The sequence below is a fragment of the Falco rusticolus genome, chromosome 3, assembly GCF_015220075.1.
Source record: "Falco rusticolus isolate bFalRus1 chromosome 3, bFalRus1.pri, whole genome shotgun sequence".
NCBI lineage: Eukaryota > Metazoa > Chordata > Aves > Falconiformes > Falconidae > Falco > Falco rusticolus.
Genome location: NC_051189.1, coordinates 51415762 through 51439125, shown reverse-complemented (window position 1 = coordinate 51439125; position 23364 = coordinate 51415762). Strand labels below are relative to the sequence as shown.

General features: G+C 34.3%; 1 protein-coding gene across 1 annotated transcript in view; it reads right to left on the bottom strand.

Annotated features, from left to right (window-relative positions):
- CCDC178 (coiled-coil domain containing 178) overlaps positions 1-23051 on the bottom strand; it is a 58469-nt gene extending 35418 nt beyond the window's left edge. The window contains 11 exon segments of the mRNA XM_037379147.1: positions 1624-1777; positions 2304-2308; positions 9625-9762; positions 11753-11973; positions 14790-14903; positions 14906-14989; positions 16325-16419; positions 18843-18897; positions 20989-21094; positions 22991-23042; positions 23044-23051. Of these exon segments, the coding sequence (XP_037235044.1) occupies positions 1624-1777; positions 2304-2308; positions 9625-9762; positions 11753-11973; positions 14790-14903; positions 14906-14989; positions 16325-16419; positions 18843-18897; positions 20989-21094; positions 22991-23042; positions 23044-23051 (1032 nt within the window).
- Between the last annotated feature and the right edge of the window lie 313 nt (positions 23052-23364).

Sequence of the window (23364 nt, the reverse complement as noted above, 5' to 3'; positions counted from 1 at the left end):
ATGCAAATGTGGGTAACATGGGAAAAAGATAACTCAAAGTTGTCCTAATAGTGTCAAAAGTTGAAACACTCCTAATAGGTCATACATTAAATTTAAAAACCAGCATGAATTATAATGAGAAAAAAAGTAAGGGAAAAAATGCAGAAAAGTATTAGTTCACATAACTAATTCTGTCTTCAAACTTACCGATGCACATGGTAATTGTTGTGTTATAATTTTGATCCAGTTCAAACCCCAATGAAGTCACTGAAAATAATCCCAATGTTTTCCCGACTCCCCAAATAACTCCATCATGCCAGTAACAGTTCTATGATGATCAGAAGAATCACTTTGAGCTTTCTGAAAATCCAATATTATTTATAAAGATTTATTTAGTTAGATACTTTAGTCATGGTTTTGAAGGAAATTGATAATAACAAATCACTTTATGCTAAACTTAACTGTGGTTCACATTTAGCATAAACTAATCAAACCAAAGATGGTCACCAAATGGAGAAGTTCCATGTTCCAGCTTATCCCTGTTATATATTTTTCTCTTTTCCTTGTGTTGGTCTTCATACTCAAGCAATACACACTGAAATATATCAGGTCAGGCAAACCCATACCCAGAAAGAAAAAAGTTTACTTAGAAGTATTGGCTCTATTTGAAAATAGTGGTTTTCTAGATATCAGTTGGTAGCAGTTGCTGGTGCCAGTAACAGGAAGAAGACTGTAATACACAGTTGGAAACAAAAGACAAGAACATGCCCACTGGTGGCTGTCTAATGTGACTGTATCTTTATTTTTGCTAGCAGTATGCTTTGGGGTTTGGGTTTTTTTGTTCTGGGCATGCTTGGTTGATCCAGCTTCTCAGAACTACTCTATCTAGATTCCGGGTTCCATCGGATCATTAGCAGAACCTAGCTATCTAGATGCTCAAACCACAACAGTACTGGGTATGTACAAGAGAATGAATTTCATACTTCAAACTTGTATACTTACACATACACACACGTTCTTACAGATATTTAAAAAATAAAAAGTTCTATTGTGGGCATCTAAATCTGGTTTTAGGTATTTTCTACTTGTTCCACATATGGAGCTGTCAATAAACTGAAAACTCCTAGTCAGGCAGTGTGAGGAACTCCAAATTTTAAACTACCAAGTACAAGATTTCAAAATGAAACTTAGACAAATACAGCAGAAAACAGGGGAATTTTAAGTAAAATAGGGTATCACTATGTGTGCTGTAAAAGTGCATCATGTGCCATCTCAGGTCAAAAAATCTACTAATTCAAAAGGACACTTATGCTGTCCCTCTAAATGCACACTTTCTTCCAGATGATTTAAGACAACAAACAATACTAAGCAGATATGCATCCAACAGTTAAAAACATCTAGATCACTTAAAGGAATATAAGATGATTATGATATTTTTAATAATTAAAGCTGAAATATAATACTACAACAAAAGAATGAACAGAATTCTAGAGAACCTACCACTTATTATTTTTAAATCAGTATTTGTATTTTTACTTTTACAGAGGACCTTAACTCTTAAACATATAAAATATTGAGGCATTCATGTACTTTTCAATAAAAGATACTCATTTACTTGCTTGTTTATAAATATTCAAGACTCACTTTGCTGTTCCAACGTTTTGCATCTTCCTGAATTTCTGCTTTTTGCTTCACTAACTCCTCAAGGTGTTTTTCATCCTTTATAATCTTCTCCTCTGTTTCTTTTAACTTCATACAGTATTCGGTCCAAATAAATTCAGAATGCTTTAACTCATTCCTAATAGAAATACAGACAAAGTGAATCCATCTATTTGGAAATATTCCAAGGTAGTCCCTCTCCATAAAGGAAAATGTAAAGCAGATCTGAATTAGTAAAGATTTATTTTGATTCTCTACTACATTTCTTGAACAGGTATGCATGAGAAAATTTCAAAATAGCTACCCTGGCAGGTTCATGCAATTTCAGCCAGATATCAAAAGTACTCATGCTACCCATTCACTTGCACTTGAACAGCCTGCCAACATTACAGCTTCTAATTGGACTTGTGAAGAGGTATTGCTGTAGTTAATCACAAGACTTTGTTTCGTACCTCACACATTAATTAAACAAAACAGGACTCAACTTATTTCTCTGCTAGTGGCTGAATCTACTTCAAAGCCATCTTCACTTATTCAATCTACTGTACTCTCATTTTGTGGACAAATGTCACCTGTGAAGAACATTTTTTATGGACATCCATTCCTCATGTTAAAAGGAACTTGTAGACAGTAGACAAGGGCAAAGGAGGAGATAAGGTCTTTACTTCCACTCTGAATAGCAGATTTATCAACATTATGACAAAGAAACTGGCCATAATTACAGAAAGAGATAATAATAACTACAACAACCATCAGGAAAACATTCCCTCAAGACAGTGTTAGGCCTCATTATAAGCTGTGCACAGGCCTTTTGTTACAGCTGTGTATGAGAATAGACTTGGTGAAAGGCAAAAGAAACAGAGGGACACCAGATTATAATTTTACAGTAACAGTTGGTGCTTATCCATTATTTTTATTATTGTTTCAGCAGGCAGAAAAAAGGAGTTTCCTCCATGCTCCCCAGAGAACTATCTTAGTCAATAACATATTCTGAAGCATGCCTTAAATGACAAAATAAATCCACCACAGCAGAACTAAGACCAACAGTAGTTGGGTTTTAGAGACACTTATTGCGTAACCCAAACCCCCCTGAATGCGTGTTGCATACTTAAACACAATAAGACAACTGAAACCAATAATGAAGAGATTTCATCACTAATCCAAGAGCCATTCCTACAAGATTATTTGATAGACGTTCTTCCTTTTTTTGCTTCCAAGATTTCATCTAATGATGGAGTACAGGTTTATCTTGCAAATTCACATTCCAAATATCACAGAATGTATATAACATGAGCATGAAACTTAAAACTTCAAACACGTCTACTTTCTTAGGTACCACCACCCATGAAAAAAACATAAATGATACTCGAATTGCTCTAATGACAGACATGTAACAGGCATAGACTCTAATTTTGTTCTCATATTACTTATCAGCTACAACTTTCTGAGTACAATTTCATGGAAAAATACAGTAGTACCAGCCACAGTGAGCTTGTGTAAAAATAACAGACTGTGCTGTGTGATGCACCCAGCCACAGTATTTTGAGTTTCATGCAGTCATCATGATTTTCTCACTGATGGCCCTGAACAGAAATAAGAGTATCAACTGCAGAACAGTCTTTCAAGTCTGTGCCATCACAAATCTGCCTTTCTCACACTTATCAATACAACATGTTATTCTAGTCCTCCTCAGATGGCAGCTGAAGGGACTACTTCCTTTGTAACATAACTATGACTTTAATTATCAGTCTAGCAAATGGCTGGGGGAAAAAGAATACAGTAGTCAAAAAAAATAATTGATTTCTTCACAGAGGGATAGAAAAAACCGTCTTCTACTCAATTTTCCTGTAAACGCTGATATTCCTAAAAAGACTGGTATCATTAGCATTTTTAGTTCAATTCACATTCACACAAACAAAACAGGTTATAAAGTGCACAACAGTCTACATCACTGTCATGTGGTATGAGTAGAAATCACTTAACTAGGTGAAACAGAAAGCATACATGTTATATATCTGTCAGTATTTCTGGTATTAGTTACCCATTGTCATTATCATGGGGATTTTACTTATAGTATGACTTTTTCCAAAAGAAAAAAGTTCCTGTAAAGCAATTTTAATGCACCTCAGAACAAAGGCTTGTTACAGGAAAACATCACACTTTCTTTAGTGCATGTGAAACAATCTCAAGAGCCTTGATTTCCACCAAGACTACCAAAACAAAAGAGGAAAACTGCCCACACTGACCCACAGCTGCTAAGCAAGCTGACAACTGTGACACAACCACAGAATTCTAAAGGGAATTGAACAAAATCCTGCAAAAAAGATTATTAGAAACTGAAGTAGTCAGAAGGCAAGATGAAAACTTCTAATACTAATGAAAAAATGCAGAAGTAAGATTAAACAATCAATTTTCATTGAAAGAATAGGTCAACAGCATGGTATCTCAAAATCTCATATCTGTTGCTTTGATATATTTACAAATGATCTCAAAGGGCAAGGACTAGTAAATTTAAAAGTCTGCATATAGTGTCATTACAATAGGCAAGGCCAAAAAGAACTTAGAAACTTACGAAAAATTTGAAGACAAACTACGTCACTGGGGAACAAAACAGCATATACCATTTCGTGTCTGAACTCAAAAGAAGTATAAGATCAGAGAGATTAAGTACACCTTAAAACTAAATTAACTGTATCAAACGGAGAAAGACATGTATGCATTTCCACAAACACTCAGAAAGTCTACTCAACATTCAGCACAGATAAAGAAGCTAAGAAGATGTTAGATTAAGTAATAAATAGTATGAAAAACATTAGAATAAAAAAATGAGGGGAAGACATCCCTGCTAAAGTAACTGACATGGCTTAATTTGGAATACTGTTTGCATTATCTTTCAACACATTTCAGAAAAGTATATCACAGAAGTGAAAAGGAATTAGAGGACATTCTGAAAAGGTTATAAAATGCAGAAGTCTTCTGAAAGCACACTGAAAATAATGGAAGTTCCTTTAGAAAACAGATAGGGAGAAGGAACGAAGTAAAAATCGAAAATCACCGAGAAGAAGGATCACAATACACAGCAATATTTATCATTGCACACCTCTTAAGGCTTAGACTCCCAAACTACAGCAATTTGCCTACAAGAGGACAATAACAAATTGCTGCTGACCACACTTTCTAAATATGAATTGATAAGGAATAAAGTTTAATAGTAGGTACATGCTGGAACAGCAATAAATAAATAAATAAATGAAAACTAAAGAAAAGTGCAATCCTATACTTTAAACAGCATTTATTCAGGTATTACACAATAAAATCACCTCCAGCAATGGATCACTATAACCATTGTTAATAATTCTTGCCTGCAGCCAGTAATTCAGACAAGTTGACAGAACACTAAATAGGCCAGTAAAACACTAAACTGATATGCAGAGCATCTGAATACACAGTAATAAATCACACTACATTTTTGGTAATACTTCTTCCTCAGGACCTGATCTTTCCCATAATTAAAATCACCATGAGGTTTGCAATGAACTTAACCAGTTACAGAATCGGGGCCCATGCTGTCTGATTTCTCTCATCTGGAACCCACAGAGGAGCTAGCTAATGAGCATTTGATCAGATCATCTCTCTATATATATTTAAGCTATAATTAAAATTCCAAACATTGTGAAGACATTGTGAAACTTGCATTCCCAGCCTCATATCCATCAAAACTAAGTATTTCCTACTCTTCACACCCCTCTTTCTCTATTTGGGCATATGTAGTGACTTTAATTGGAGAATCACATGGTAATTTCCAGAAGTCACTCCAGCTTTGGCAAGTGTTGGTATTACAGAATTCTGGTCTTAGATTTTGTATAATAAAATATTTGGGGTTTAGCTAAATTTCTGACTAAGGTTTTAAGTTTCATATGCTAATTTTCTTTCCAGATTGCAAAGTAGGCTCTCAAACAAAAAAAATTAAGCTTTAGTTAACTAAGCATAAATACACGAATCTTTTTAATCTTACAGGTAATAAAATATGATTAGCATGAATACCTCTAATATAGTATCAGAATTATCCTGAACTCAATAAAAACAAGACCAAGAAATTAACTGTAAATGTTAGAATCAAAAAAGGAAAAAGTCAAACATGCAGACAAAAGAAACAAGTCAGAGACACTTTTTTGTCTAGTATTGCTAAGCTACCCATCTTATAGAAGAATACATTTATTTTATCCTACATTGACCCATCCTTACTGAGACATAGACAGTTTGGATCTTACAAGTTCACAGACACTTTACGAGTGCAAGACTGGAACTTCTCGAGCAGCAGCAACATCATTTGAGAAAATACATGTCACCCAGGATGCCTCCTGCTCCCATATTAAAGCATAAACGTATTACAGGAAGAGCCATGATCTTTCTTTAATTCTGCAGTTTAGTGCCAATGGCAGAGAGATCTACAGTGATATGGTATCTTAACGAAACAGGATTACTGCATCTAAATAAGCTTCCTTTCATCAAGAATGTGTCAGTAAGGTTTCTGCTCTAGCTGACTGGCAAGCACAGATCTCCCTGGATAGCAGACATCAAAAGCACCAGTCATATTAGTCAAAGTAATGATTTCCTGAGGTTGATATCTACCCCAAAATACACTGTTAAGAGTGCTCTGTTTCGCAGAAGTCAGTATTACTTTGTGCTGCAGGTTTAACAACTTAGAAGATTCTGAGGCAGGCAGCAGGTACTTACTTCTTCTGTGTGACTGGAAAAGGTGTTTCAAGTTTTTGAAATAAAGTTGCCAAGATGTTATAACCTAAAGAAACTGGAAATGACACAACCAACCACTATTATTTTGATCAGGACCATCTCTTTACTATGGCCTACTGAGCACCATAAACAGCAAGCAAAACAATCACGCTTATTAATTCCAATTAGTTCTTGAACAAAGCAATGAAAAGAAAATCTAAACCCAACAGAAAACAGCTACAGCAGCTACAACCTCTTCTTTACATCCCTCTAAGAATGGGTCTTTTCATAGAGGGGACCAAAACACCTTACTCTGAAAGTCTACTGTGTGCCTTGTTTTATTCTATCATGTATTACTAAAATATATACTAAAACAATAACAGTTCTTCCTATTTGGTACATCAAACAAAAAGGTCACTTGCAGCACCCTAAGCTCTCACAACTACACAGTTATTTGAGGATTTGGTTTTGGCCTTCGTGGTTAACAAGCCTACAAAAGGTATTTCACTGACAGAATGCAGGAATTACAATGGGCTTGTGTATAAGTATACTGGTTTTGGCTGGGATAGAGTTAATTTTCTTTATAGTACTTTGTATGGGGCTGTTTTGGATTTGTGCTGAAAATGGCATTGATAACACAGGGATGTTTTATCTGTCACTGAGCAGCTGGCACAGCGCCAGGGCCTGTGCTGCCTCTCACCCCACCCCAGCGAGCAGCCTGGGGGGGCACCAGGAGCTGGGAGGGGACACAGCCGGGACAGCTGACCCCAACTGGCCAGAGGGATGTCCCAGACCACATGGCATCACGCTCAGCATGTAAAGCTGTAGGAAGAAGAATGAAGGGGGGGGAAGACATTCAGCATTAGGGCGTTTATCTTCCCAAGTAACGGTTACGTGTGATGGAGCCCGGCTTTCCTGGAAGTGGCCCATGGGAAGTGGTGAATGAATCCCTTGTTTTGCTTTGCTTGCACACATGGCTTTTGCTTCACCTGTTGAACTGTCTTTATCTCAACCCATGAGTTTTCTCACTTTTACCCTTCTGATTCTCTCCCCCATCCTGCCCGTGGAGAGAGAGAGTGAGTGGTGGTGTGGGGCTCAGCTGCTCACTTGGATTACATCACAACAATAAGCTGTTCGTAACTGCTTACTTTCTCTCTTTTAGAAAGTCTAGCAGTGTGCTGCTGGCCTGTAAACACGCAAAATCACAAAGTTTATTTCTGCTAGTAATAGTTTCTAGATTTCAATGTTTTCTTGACAAAGATAGGTTGACACATGGTGTAAGATTCTTAGATACGTACAGATGAGAATCATCATTGGTAAACAGGCCTTCACTAAACATAAGCAAGTAAGAGCTCTTACATATATCACAATTGTGCTGGTGTGAAGAGTAGCTCCTGTAGTTCACAGTCATATTTGGAAGCATAAGGAAAGACTATCACAGCATTCTAGAATCATGCAGTTACCTAGTCCATACCTGTATCTATCTACCTGGCCCATTTCTTTGAGGGACCTAACACTACTGCCAGGAACTTTGCTGTGTAAATTCCACTGTTAGCCCAACAATCCTCTGCAAATGGTCAGGGAGTATTTTATGTTTGCAGTAGATCCTGTGGGGTGAATGGATCAGTGTATGGAAAGAGCCATTCTGCAGTAAGAGAAACTGCAGTGTCTTAACTTTGAAGAGAAAGAATGATTGTAGAATAGATAATGGCACTAACTTGAGATGATACATGGGTCTTTAGATAACAGACACCCTTCCTTCTAAAGCCCTTATTTCTTTAAAAATTAGAAATCCTGTAACTAGAAACTTCTCTTCAGGTTTGTAGTTGCTCCTTTACTGCTCTTAGGTAAACTAACAAGGCCAAGCCAACAGGAAATTCTCATGAGAATGATCCTTGAGAAGAAACAGGGAATAGGAGTTATATGGGACAGTCCCTGGCAATGGTTTTGCTGGATGGGAAATTAACATCTGCTGAAATAAGGTTACCAAGGACATGAGTCTACATGTACAGCTCAACCATTAGCATTAGTCTCACTGCCTTGAATGAAGCATCAGTGAGCAGGACAGGTTTTCAGACACTAATGTACATCACGGGCTTTCTAGTATCAGCTCTCTGGAATGCCAAAACAGTGCATGCTGTCCCAACTCCGGTAGTGCCTAGCACAACTTGAATTATAGAACTGGCATATAAATTCTTAGTGAATCTAGGGAGTTTCGGATGAATAGGATGGACCAAATTTGGTGACTTACTACAAAATATATATACTCCATAATTACCATACACAGTTTTTGAAATACCTGATACCTGAAGAACAGTTGCTGTCACATGGCTGAAATACAGAAACATCTGCTACTGCCAGTAAGGTTATCTTGAAAATTTACTGATGTCTTTCAATTCTGTCTGTAAGCTTTCCTCATCTCAAGTGAAAAAGAGCCACTGCGTCACTTGCTACTTTGCCAAACAAAACCTGGCAACTAGCCATAGGCGTATGCAGCAAAATCAAGTGCAACCTCCCACTAAACTTGAAAGTACTTAGTATTCTTATTCTTTGGCACAGTTATTTGTGATGCTGAATTTTGTCTGTATGTCCAGCAACAGAAAAGAGAGATTTCTTGTCAATGACTCGCCATTAGTGGTATTCTACTGTTACTATCACTTGATAATTAAAGGGTTAATGACCTGACAGGTTACAGTGAGTAAACTGCTACATAAGTCATTATCATACAGAAGCTATCTTGAAATCCAATAAAGTTATAGTAATTTTGTTGGTTTTCTAAAAAAAAAAGGAAAGGCAAGGTATTTTGATAAGTTTGAAAGTATGTGCTGTTGGCTAGAATCATTCTGGTTAATATACAAGTTCAAAATTAAGCTACAATTACAATATAACTATGGTACTATAATAAATGCTGATGTTCAATGCAAATAATTTATGCCATCAATAAGAATGATAGCTAAAAGCTCTGTCAAAGGGATAAAAAAATTCATAAGTAAGTAATAGAACATTAAAATGGCATGCTGTAGGAGCCAATTCACGGAATCTTCCATTCGGGTTTATTTCTGGACATCATCCCTTCCTTACTCTGCTAATACAAGCTAAAACAAACAAGGAAAACACTTCTTTTATGTGTAATTCTGTTATTTTTTTCTAAACCCAGAATTTAAGATGCTTTCTAAAAACAAATTTTGCATAGTTTGATCGTTGCTATTAAAACTAACAGGACATTATAACACTGTACTGAATAGCTCTTACTTGACTCAATAGCATCTCAGCATATTTAATTTTCTCATACATAGACTTTAGCTTCTTTTCAGATTCTTCATCAATTCTTTTCATTACCTTTTGAATTTCCATGAGTTCACAACAAACATCACTATACATTTTTGATGTCTAAGAAAACAAAACAAGTTTCCTGAAATGTTATATAAAAATTATAAAAAATGTTTAAAATAAAAAATAATTTCAAGATTTATCTGATTCTTTGCAGTTTAAAAATTGAAGTGTAAAGTTGAGGTAGCATTTTGTGATGTCATACAACCTAACAACAAAATCTACATGGTCTGCAATAGATAGAACCCTAGCGAAAGACAACAGAATGTGTCGTAAAATTGCATAACAAAGAAATGGCAGCAAGAGGGCTTTCACTCTGTTACAAAACTTTGAAGTTATGTTGAAAAGGTGGCTACTTCCATGGGAAGATAGTGACCTCTGGAGCAGAAAGCAAGAAATAAAGTTGAAAGAAACCACTGAGGTATCTATCACTCAGTTATCTGACAAAATCATTACTTAAACATCTCCTAGAAGGTATGCAAGCCCAGCAGTCACCTATATAAAAGAGGTGCTTCAGACAATGCAGACAATGAACACAGTTTTCAATGTTATAAATAGTATTGGGACACTCCGTTCCTAACAACTCTCAAATAGAGATAAGCACATCTGTTGTCTCACTTTTTAAAATATTAAAAATATAAACAAACATTATATAAAATCTGTATGAGAATCTAGCACTTCACTACTCAAACTAGTTCTCTGGATATTAAAAATTAAATACTTGTTTCCATTACAAAGAAGATTAAGTACCAGTTGCCTTTTTAAGGCCATGGGAGGAAAAAACCACACCTGAGTAACAAACAGCATATACGTTAGAGCACAGTGATAGTCATAAATAATTTACTTGACAATTAGAAATTCTGTTGAAATTAAATATATAAATAAGTTACAGTACCACCAAATCTATCTTCTTATGATATGTAGTGTCACTTTTTGGAAAGAAAGAAAAAAAGAACCCTCTATAAAAATGTACTTTAAATAGTCTTTAGAAAAAAGATATTTTATGTTTACTTTCAGAGTTGTAGTTTAATACACCTCAGTATTTTAGATGCATACAATATATTCTAAGACATTAACAAGAAAAAAGGATAAAAAATAAACCCCAAAATAACCAAACTGATTTTTCATTAGCCAGTATTTTGAATGTACCTCATAACACTGATAGAACTATAAGCTATTTCATAGGTCAGAGATAATTCACAATAATTCTCACATTATTTGTGTAATAGTCAATTAACTTTTTAATTCTAGAAGTATTTTGTACATGACTGTTGAGTCCTCAAAAGATGAGTTCAAAATAAAACAAATTACAATAAACAATATTTATTAAGAACCACCAGCAAACAAAAGACCGTTTTTAGATTGTAAGTACCTTGAAACAGAGATTATTCCCTAGATTTGTATTTAGAAGTTACTATAGAAAATATACAGAAAAGATAATAAGTAGTACTAAAATCTGCACTTGAAGTAATAGTATTTCCCCTTTTTAGACATCAGTTTTAAGCTACCTACAACTTTGCCACACTTTGATTATTCAGCCTGACATGATCCACGTTAGATATTTATTATCTACAAATAATAAATCATTAGAAATATAATAAACAATAAATAATATAAACAAATAAATTAGGAAAAAGGTACACCAGCATTTAAAATTAATTAAATCTTAAGAAGATTTTTTTAACAGCTTCTAACATATTCTGGAACAAATAGTGATGTATGCGAGAAATCCGAGAAGAATCTATGCAAATATCAATATGCGCCTTCTACTTCTCCCATGAAAAATCCCACATGAAATCAACTTACAAAGTTAGAATTACATTTCCTATATGCTTAAGAGACATTTATTAAAGGCCAACAGCATTATCCTCCCTGGTTTCTGCTTGCACTGAGTGCCTGTATGTAGTGGTACAGGCACACAATTCACAGACTTCGTGTACAAAATATAAACCAGACCTTGGCACTTCCAAAAGACTGCTGTTCTCCAAAAGGGTATGCACCTATGTAGTGGCAAGGTTCTGAAAAACATTTTTGTATTGTTTGTATTTACCTTTTCATAAGCCAGTAACACATCTTTCACAGCTTCACTCTCCAGATGCAGCTTTTCTTCCAGCAGAGGGCTGTGTTTCTTCGCGAACTCTGTATCCTCCTGAATCTTTCTGTTGACTGTTTCTGTCTTAAGTATTTGGTTTTGTACCTGTCACAGCTGATGGCTTTTACAATCAAAATGCCGTTGTAGCTCCAAGGTATTTTGAACACACATTTCATATTCTGTTAAAAAGATAATTAGCATAACAAAATGTCAGTATCTGAGTGATACCTAGTGAGATTAGGAAGTGTGTTGTCATAATACTAAGACTTGCAAAATTTTGCTGTAAACTACTTTGAAGGCCAAAAGAGGACACGGGTTACAAACGTCATCACCAAATACTGCATTAGCAGTGGAAATGTTTTTAAACTCAAACTTAATAATCCCAGTATGTAATTCAAGCAAACCTTCAAAGCGAGGGGTAGTTTTGTTTTTATGAAGGAAATTAAAACATCCAGCCTTAAGGCATATCTAGCGGAGGCTATTATAACACAAGAACATCTCTAATGAGCTTCCCAGTCTCCAGCAACAGACATATGTGAATGCAGAGGAAGAACAGGGAAAATATAAATCCCACATCCTCTTACTATGCCAACTATTTTCAGTTTTGGGGACACTTCCTGAACTAAACATGGCTTCAAGAAAGCTAAACTAAAGATACAGACTCAAAGCCAACAAACAAAATATATACATGTTGCCACACAGAAGTATGTCAGTCTTAATTCAGTTTGCTGCGTTTACTTTTCTGACTTTGGCATAAATTTCCTGTGGGTCTTCACAAGAAAGTATGTGACCAGACCACTGCTTGCTGAATGACATCATCTATTTTATTTTGCATAGGAGAAAAAAGCTTATTAGAGATGTTGTCCTGCAGCAGCTATGTTATATATGGAATAATTATTGGTATGAAACTAGGGAAAGTAAAGTAAGATTATCTGATAAGAAAAAGATCAGAAAATGTCCCCAGAGCAGTAAACTTTGCCACAAATTTGAGAGAGAAAAGCACATTTTACTGAGAAATAAAGGCGCTCTGCCTCTGAGAAGTAGCTGTGGAATATTCAGTGCAATCCCTTAACAATCAATAAATGTTGCTGTGTCAACAAGACATAAATCACAAATTTACAAAATTATTATTTCATTGCTACTAGAAGTTAAAGAGACATTGTATGAATAAGTAGCTTTTCTACCTAATACAAAGTGATACCTAACATTATGATGAATAAAATGTCTTTTACATTGGATTTTGTTATATATCAGAGAAGGTAATTTCTGAAGATAGGTTATGTCACTACAATTACCTATAGGACATGGATGCAGCAGCAGTTAGTAATAATGGAAATCAAGGGAAGTCTGAAGAAATAACAGGATTCAATGTCTACTCTTAATTAAGTATCTCCTGCATTTGCAATACTTAAATTAGGGATAACTATAACAAGCCTGAGGGTCTTCTCCCTTTATTCTCAATTCCATGTTAGTGTATGTTTGTCTTATAGATAATACTATAAGAACTCATAATCCTGAATTACTCCAAAGACACAATATCATACTGACATCGCCCACTGAAAAATCAGCGAAGAAGAATCAGTTAATTTTCACAGCTAAACTTCATGCTGGTTTCTTTTTCTTTTTTTAAATACTGTATCATTGCATATATTAACAGAATTGAAAATGTGTTAATTATATTCCACTATTCCAAACTTTTTATATTTATAGGCAATGCTAAACAGTAAAGTAAAAGCAACAGGAATGTATAGCAACACACAAAAATGATTACAGCTGGATCAATGTAGGTAAGTACATCAAAATGCAAAAAGTAGCATCTCTGCAGCTCAAATCCTGAACTACTGTGCTGAAGAATGAAGATTATATTATCAACCTTTCCTTCTTGTAGTTCTTTACTTCTTTAAAATTGACATTTTAATTGCCATAGGATTTTCTCCTGAAAGCAGTTTCTAACTTACCAATGAATTTTAATTCTGATGCTTTAGTCAATCTCCTCCTCTGTTTTCAGGACATCATTAATTGTCCTTCAGAGGCAATTGCTTTCAAGGAAAGCAATCTCTGCCAGTTGGTAACACCTTAATACAGGTTTTTAGTTTCCAAGTCAAGAGTAGGCATTGGCTAAAATAAACATACTTTTTTCTCATAGATTGGTAGGGGTGGGCACTACTTGACATTTTGTCTTCTGGGATATGGAGGAGGAGAAATAAAGCATTTGGGAATAAACAACTCCTGGCTTGCCTCCATTATACACTGATTTTCACTTAGTGTTTACTCAGTAAACAGTTATGGCACACTCTTACGCTGTCACCACACTCCGGATTGTAAGGTATTTGTTGAAGATCTCAGGATGATGTGCACCAGAACACTAGAGTACCAGCTGTGATTTTACATCCAGGAACCTACTGTTACAAATTAGGCAACTTTTCTATAAGTCTAGATTCAGATGATACCTGCTTCTGACCATGAGTCACAAGGCAAACAGCAAACAGCTGCTAATTAGCTGCTGCTTTTGATTTCATTTTTTCTTTAATTCTATTGTGTAGGTGCCATTTCATCACAAAATGTAATGGTAAACCTCCTTAAAATCTGGGATAGGAGCCCTATCAATCATTACATCAATCAATTTCTACTAAATATGTAAGTACTTTATTCAAGTTTATCACATTTTATTTTTTCTCAAAACAAATTTATTTTTTTATTTGTGGTTTAATCTATGGTTTAACTCAAATGCATTATTTTATAATTCTGTTTCAGCTTCTCATTCCTTGTCCCAAACTAGGCATTTATTATCATCTTAAGAGCGTCTTGTTCACTCTTACGCTATTTCTCAAACGCTGAACATTCCACAGTACTCCCCTTATTTTTTCCTGGATACCAAACTCAGAAGAGTAAATATTGTACTCCTATTACAGTAAACAAAACTATAGTCATATCATAATTCTTATTCTTCGTAATGAACTGACTGAAAAATGAGAAATATTCTTTGTTTCAAAACCTTTTTGCACAGCTGCGGGGAGCTGCTGAAGCCTCCAAAGTGACATACAATCAATTTTCATGGCAAGCTTTTTCCTTCACTGTTTCTCTAACTCCAAAGTTGCTTCTGCCTCGCACGATCAGCCTCCAGCCTCTTCATTAGCTCAGTAACTTCCAATAACAAAGCTTCTGTTTCCTGCGTCAAGGTTAATGTCTTGCCATCTTTAGAAATACATTTAAATATATTTTTTATGAAAGCTTAATCACATGCTCTTTATTTGCGCTTCGTTCTTAACACAAAGTTGGCCAGTTCACATGTATCACAGTAAGTACAACTGGTTACATTTCTGTCTTGAAAAATACATTATAATTATTTCTTATGAAGGCTTAAACACACACTCTTTATTCCAGCTTCTTTCTCAATATAAAGCTAGCCTCACATCTATCAAGGCAAACAGAACTGGTTACAAACAAAACGTACACATTCAATATAATTTTCCTCCATCTTATTTCCAATGCAGAGTGCAACAAAAATGTATAAATACAGATGGTACAGAATTTTCATCTTTGCCTTGTTGCTTGGGTAATTAATCATGCAAATAATAGTACCAGTTCCTAGTTATCTTAATTTTTTAAAGAATACTTATTTAATTTTATTTTCCCAAGTATCAATGCCTTCATTAAGGTCTCTGGAGTTCTAAGAATACTCAGTGTAATATCTCAACAGCAGTTTTACTCATGATACACATAAATCATCATTTCATTCTGTGAAATATGTCTATAAAAATGCCTCAGTTATTTGTTTTGATAAAAGATTCTTTGAGGTCATCATCCATTGTCATGATCTATAAAAAATGGTAATTATACAAGCTACAGAGTCCAAACCATTTCAGTTTTGACTCCACAGTCAATAATTCCCTAAATCATTACGATTAAAAACTGTAAGCATTCAAAAGAAGGAGAACACCACTCATCTGGAGTGAAATTTTGTCTTCACTGCTATTAACAGACATTTCATCGGGCAATTTACTGCAGACAGGATCACCTCAGGCTAGTAGTATTTAAAAGGTTGCACATTGGCTTAAAAAAATTACACACAATCTCTTTAATATTTAAAACTTAATTCAAAAATGTATAATCTGAGTAAAGATTTAAACTGTAAAAACCAGAACTCTGCATTGGGAGTATTTTATGAATACCCAGTAACAGCAATGCATCTGTTTTACAGAAATTAAATGAAAAAAATCCTCTAGCATTTCTAACAACCAACATAACTAGTTTAGCTGGTTCAAATCCTAGACAGGTTAAAATACAGTATTAATCTAAATACAGAAATGTAAATTATCTTCTTGCAAACAGGATGATTTAAAAGTACATAATATAACATTTAAAATATATGTGTATTTCAGCTTGACATGCTACAAATCTCAAAGGATACTCATCATTTACATAAGACAGAGCAGGCAACAAGCAAGTATTATTACAAATGTAAAGCATATATTAAATGAGGATAAATAACTTTTACAACTCGGACCGAGTATTATGAAATACCTTTACCTTCACAAGATACACCAGCTTCTTTAAAAGCCACCTTAGGGGACAATGGTAACCAGATACCTTCAATAGATTCAGCACTGACCACTTTTGTTATCCTGTAGGTAAAAGCCACTGTCACTGAAAAATTCTAGACTGAAAATAGCATTGTTAAGTAAACATTACTTCCACTATGTCAAAATTTCCTTTATTGAATCTTAAACATTTAAAGGCCGGCTAGCTAAATGGAATAATTGCAAGTCATACAGAAGAATTATTAATTGTACAATTCCCATATAAATGCTTTTCTCATGTTTCTTTACAGAAATACAAGAAACAGATTTCTTTACACCTTGTACTTACACAGATCTTCAATTTTTGTCCTCATACCCAGGGATTTGCCAAAGAGTAACTGTTGTAGAAAAGCTGTTACTCTTTCCAAGTCCTGAACATACATGAGCAATATATGCTGTACTTTCCAGACTCTGCTAAGCAACAGAAGCATTTAATGCTGTATCTGTGCAGACACGGATACATTGCCATTGCAGGTCAGATGCAGTTTCAGTTTTATCAGTTTAATGAAAGTCATCACTTGAGAGTCAACAATGAAGAAAAAAAAAAATTCAGAGATACAAAGGAAAAATAATCAAGGCATAAGGCTTAATCAGTTTCCAACAGACAAGCTTTTGAAATCTGGGAGACTCAAAAGCAGAGATAAGGAAGGCTTTGTTAAAAGGACATTATTTAACCTGCAACCGAGAGGGGGAAAGAAGCAACACAAGCAGTCAAAGAAGAACACAAGCAAATCATAGCTCTCTTAAGTGAACTTAAAAGGCCCATTAGACTACCGGAGCTGAGAACAAGGGGAGGAAGGATAACCAGCACCTGCTTATGCCCACATGTGTGGCTTAAAGAGCACATACAGGTCCTTCCTATGCAGCTAAGATGAAACAAAATCTGCAGTCACAGTGTTACATTACACATATATGCATAACGTGAAATATATATTTGAAAGAACTCCACAAAGAAGTTCCTTTTCCATGAAGAAATAACAGCCTATGCCAAAAACAGACCAAAAGAAATACTGTTGAAGCCTTCCTAAATCAAACAATACAGCTAAAGAACAGGGAATAAAAAAAATATCTCTGTGTTAACAGAAAATAGTAAGACATTGGACTGGAAAACTGGGACCTGGTGATGGAAGACATATCAAATTAGATAAAGAAGCAGGAGTCTGATAAACAGGAGCAGAACAAGTAGGCAAGCACAAAAAAACTCAATAGGTGTATTGGATATGATGTCAAAATATGCTGGGAAATAGAGGGTTTGTTGAGCAAAACAGCCAGAACAACAAGTTCAGTGCATGAGATACATTCTTTTCTTCAAGAACTACATCATGAAGTACCCTGCATTATAAATAATACAATTTAAAGTCACACTTTCAGACTTATTGTGTATACTTTCTCAGTACCTGGTTTTGAAATATACTTGTATTGTATTGCATTGTATCCTAGGTTTCTGAAGTGTCTTGAGTTTTTTAGCGTATTTTAAAATACATGCAGCCAACATGTAAAATTTAGACAAAAACTGCATAAATTTTATGTTTTAAAATCACATTTTAAATTTTGTATATATTCCAGATATCTCCAGTGCAAATATATCTAAAAAAAAAAAAGAATTCTTCAACTTGTTATTTTTAACTTAAGAATTATGTTCTGTTTTTATTTAACAAGCATCCCCTCCTGCTCTCTAGCTTTAATGTTACATAGTTGGAAACACTACAGTGTGTTTCAAGGAAATTTTGTCACTCAAACACAAAAGATTTTTGAACTAAACTTAAGTAGCTGGCAAACAACACTGAAAACATAAAAATCATTCATTTTATAAGAATCTTAACAGTATAAATACAGGAAAATCAGGAAAGAAAAAAATGAAAAAAAAAGTTTAGTTTTTGCCCCATCTTATTACAGCATTTGATGAAGAAATGGCTGTTTAATTCAAACATTTTTCCTACTCCCTTTTCTAATTACTTGTCTCTCTGTGTCTAGCCAAACTGAAATGAGAGTAAATTTGACCCTCTATGCAAATTCAGAATATTGTGTACAGTATTTAGAGAACTTCACAAAGATCAGAGTAAGTATGCAGAAACATTCAGAATGCTTATGCATCATGTTCCAACCCAGGACTCAAAGAAAGTAGAGCTTATAATATTGAGACACCTGAGATAATTGGTAGAATTAGCACAATTTCAGAAGTATCAGTAAGAACAACTGTTACCAACAGAAATTCGTCACTTAGGTGGGCCCTGAGACCTGTGATCATCTTGAATCTTTGAAATTAGAGTAGGAAAGATACGAGAAATTCTCCATAAACACTTTTGGTGTTAAGATACTGCAGATACATCTTCTATGTTACAAAAGAACTTGGTAAAGCCTACAGTTCACAGAGCAGACTTCATAGCCAGAGTAACATCTCATCAAATAAAAACCTGATATTAAAACAAATGCGTTATTTTGTATGATTTTGTATGTATGATTCTTACCATGGTATTTTCTCCTCCTTAAACACATAACCATACTGCAAAAGCAAAACATAAACTCCATTATACATCTCAGATGTTATACACTTTTCCTGTTTCCTAACAAAAGGCATAAATAGGCCACTGAATTTTGTATCATAAAAGGATCCAATCTGTGTACATACAGATGAATGCTTTCTAAAATTTAAAATAAGGTTTTGAATTCCTAAAAACCATGGATCTCCAAACGGTTGTCAATAAAGCCCAGATTTTGTACATATATTTTATGCATTACTCAATTTTGCAGAATGTTTTTTTAAAAAAATTCCTTAATACTGTTAATTCTATTTTTACTCTCAACCACTGTACTTTGTTTTAAATCTCAAAAGTAAAGCAGAGGTTCTGGCTCAGCCTTGCATGCTTTTTCTTCATTAGGGCTATGTCTAAAACAGCAAATTAAAAACACTGCCAGGGAAGTTTTCTGGCCTAGCAACTTAATCACATAAAGCATTAAAGTACATTACATACGTACTTTAAAGCCTGGTACCTTACCGCACATAAAGCCTGGTACAACCTGCGTGCGGTAAGGGAAATTACCACATTCACAATCCATTCCCAAACTATTCCCAGGCACAGTTCAGGAGCTGGAAAGGGTCAGGGACCATTCTCAAAAGCAGTGTCCATAATGTTTCTTCTATTTTGGAAGGTAAGAATTGAACAGTTTGGGTATGAGGTTTTCCATGTCAACTGGACATATTGCTGGTAATACTTAACTTACTAGCAGAGGTGTAAATAAATTCATATACAGACAAGTAAAATCCAAAGTTCCTATATTTGTAGTATAGTCATTTCAGTATATGTGACTAATTTTGATTTTTAAGAGCATTAATGAAATACTCATATTATAGCAACCCCATCTTTTCTCCTCTTAAACTCATAGTTATAATGGCATCACCATCTAGAGGCCTCAGACTGTTTTGAATCTCTGTATATTAAGTCCCAAGAATTTAGAAGAGATGTGGAAAATATGCACAAGACTTACAGAAACAACTTAAGCTAACATTAAAATGAATAAACATCTGGACATGTCAATGCTTATCCATCTAAGTCATGTATATTGATGACAAAATTATGGCATTAAAAACATTTCACTTTTCTCACATTATTTTAAATAAAGGTAGAGGCACTATAAAGTTTCCTATCAAATTTATGTCTATACTGTAAATCAAGATATGACTGTAGTTCACACACCTTGGATTCTTCTACTATCTATGCTGCAATTGCAGAAATCTCCCTGCAGAGTATTTAACACTGCTTGTGGAATACTAATCCAAGACAGTTTTCCTGATGTGTTGCTATGATGACATTATTGTCAGTACTGGCGAGTTATTTAAATATAACATGTCTGTGCAAGCAGCAATCAGATCTTCTTACTGCAGTGTAGGCATATGCAAAATTTATTAACATTCAGGAAACACTTCCCCAGTAAAAGTGAATTATTTAAATGATAGTAATCATGTTTTCAAATAAGTTCATGGGAAGATTTGACTATACTTTAAAATGGTATATATTTCATTCTTTATCTACCTACCTTTTTTTTTAGCTTCCCTTTATTCTTGTTTCTATTCACACAAAATACATATAGGCTAGCAAAACATGTACTGCTCGAGAAAGAACCGTAACATTTTCAAATTCATGTCTCTCAATATGAGAATAAAGAAACTCTTTAATCAAGGAATTTTTAAGTACTGTTCAGGAAAAAAAACATTGATCACTATAAATAACAAAATGACACACAGCTCAATATGACTACCTACTCAAGTCATCAAAAACTATTTTGCAGAAAGTATCTTTGAAGCTACTTGACTCTGTGTGCATATAAATTGTCATATATGAATGTAATAATCTTTATGATATATTGATATTATATTATGATATTGTGGTATATTGATTTTAATAAAATAGTTTGATTAGCCAAAACTGTTAAGTAGACAAAAAACTTACGATGGTTAGTATATGAACTTCCTGGGCACTATTTTGGAGAGTACATGTGACATAAAGTTAATTTTTTATAAAAATCAACATAGTAATCCTATTTAACAATACACTTGCTCCTATAGAGAGAAAAAGCACTTGGCCATTTGCAACCATAAATGTCCCTGTCGAAAGCATTTCTCCATCTTTAATTCTAACTCTTGAATGTGATGAATAGCTTTGTTAATACAGGGTAATGGAGTATTTACAAAAGCGCAGCTACATTGCCTTGTAGTGATCCACTTATTCTTGTCTGGAGAAAGAAAGAGAATACAGAAGGCTGCTACAATTCACATGCAGGCTGAAACGAGATCTCATACCTGCTTTTCCTCCTTTAATTTGGAAGTTGATAAGCTTTGGGCTTGAAATTGACTAAGTGAATCTAACAGCTATATCAGTTACTCTGCACACTTCTTGCACAAAACGTCACTCCTTTTTTAATACAATCTCAAATACAAGGAAGGAGATTAAAACATTCTTGAAGAATATGAACAAATAATTTCAAAGAGATATAATAAAAAGGGCTAGAGTTCAAATACAATTTGCTATAACTAATTTTACATAATTAACCCCAAATGAATCCAGTTTGTTTTATAGTAGTCCTTAGCAAGGGTTTTGTCCAGACATCAAAAAAACTATCAGAACAAAAAAAAGCAAAGGTGACATCTACTACAGAAACACCTCGAGCGAAACAGAAAAGGTTAGAGGGCTCTAGAGGCAGGCTTAGACTACTCTTATGTATACAATAGTTAGTTCCAGCAAATGTTTGCTACAACCTTACTAGGGGCTGCAGCTCCAGAAAAGTAGTTCCCATGCCGGAAATTTAAAGCCACATGACATAAATGAACTGCTTTAAGAGAACATGTGGATTTCACACTTATGTTTTCTTTAAACTGTGTTAGCCTTATAACCACATAAATAAATGATACTGTGGCACACTATTGAACGTTAGCTATTTAATTAATACAAAGAATGGGAACATGACTACACAGGTCACTAATGAAAGGTGTCAGGAACCAGAACAAGACCTAGCAGCAGAGCTATTAAAAAGGTCTAAGAAGCTGTTCTACAAACATCAAACATTAACCTAATTATGTTCAGGGGGGTGCAATGCTTTAATGTACCTTGGAGATGAACCAAAAATAGCAATAATAGTAACAGGGATTAAACTGTAAAATAGAGCCAGACAACATTCATATACAGTCTGTGAATTTGGGTTTCTTAAAAAAAAAACAAAACTCAGTGTTTTAGTTAAAGTGTCAACGTAAAACATTAAAAGTGTATGTTACATACGGTTCTTTTAACCTAACTTTACCGTAAACAGCCTTACTACAATGGAAAAGATTGTGTCTTTTCCTGTCTGCAGAATTTTATTTGAAAAGACAGCCCACTGAAATAGACATCAAAATCTGTTTCAAAGGATCTTTCTCTGCCTGATTCTATAGCCAGAAACCTTCACAGGATACCTACACAGCACAATCCTAAGAAAGCATATACAGACATTTAACGTTTTGTATTCTAAAGCACAACAGTTCAGATTTTGAGACCAACATTAATTTCACTTTGTTGCTTCTACTGTTATTATTCTTACATTTTACTGCATTAACATTAATGTTTTAAAAATTATGTTTATTTTCTTTACATCATTAATGCAACTAACTAAATAGCCATTTACAAAAAAACTGAAAAGTTTGAGCAGCTTTAATAAAAAATACTACTCTCTTACTGCTTTGGTCTTCCTTGGTAAATGCAAACATTTTTACATGTAAGTCTTCTAATCTCTTTGTGAAAGCAAGCTAGAAATATAACTCAGTGAGAAAGTAGAATTATTTCCATTTTTCTTAAAATCTAAAAGTTAAATTTAAATGACAAGTGAAATACAGCCAATTTTGTTTTCAGATAGAAAACTGAACTATCATTAGAGGATGGAGCAACACCAGTAAGTCAATGATTGACACTCAAAGTCTACAAATGTATCATTTGTATAAAGGTTTTTCAAGCAGTGACAGGTAAGAACCAAGAAAGAGGAGCAGTGTTATATAATATTACAAATACAAATTATAAAATAATTTCTTATGTCTTAAATTTAAGCCCTTCATTAAACTATTGGAAAACTGCCTAATGGAAGATGTATCTGCTGTACTTTGGGATGGCTCATTACTGTCCTTAGAAGAACAGGAAAATGACTGTTTCAAACATTATTGCTGGTAGCCCTTTTCAGCCTAATAATAAGAAAAATAATAATACATATACAAATATACATACACATATACAGATTTTAAAAACTCCTATTTTCATCAGATAAAAAAAAGTATTTAATCAGTGATATATCTACAATATTCTTAAAGGTTAGCAAATCCATATTCACTTTTCCTACAAAGGGAAAAGCAGCAACTAAACAGTTGACATCATTACAAATTAGACAGTGGATCCTATTTAAGAAATGAAATTACAGCTGAAAAGCAAATAAAAACCAAGGCAACCAAATTTCAATGTATATTAACTGTCTTTT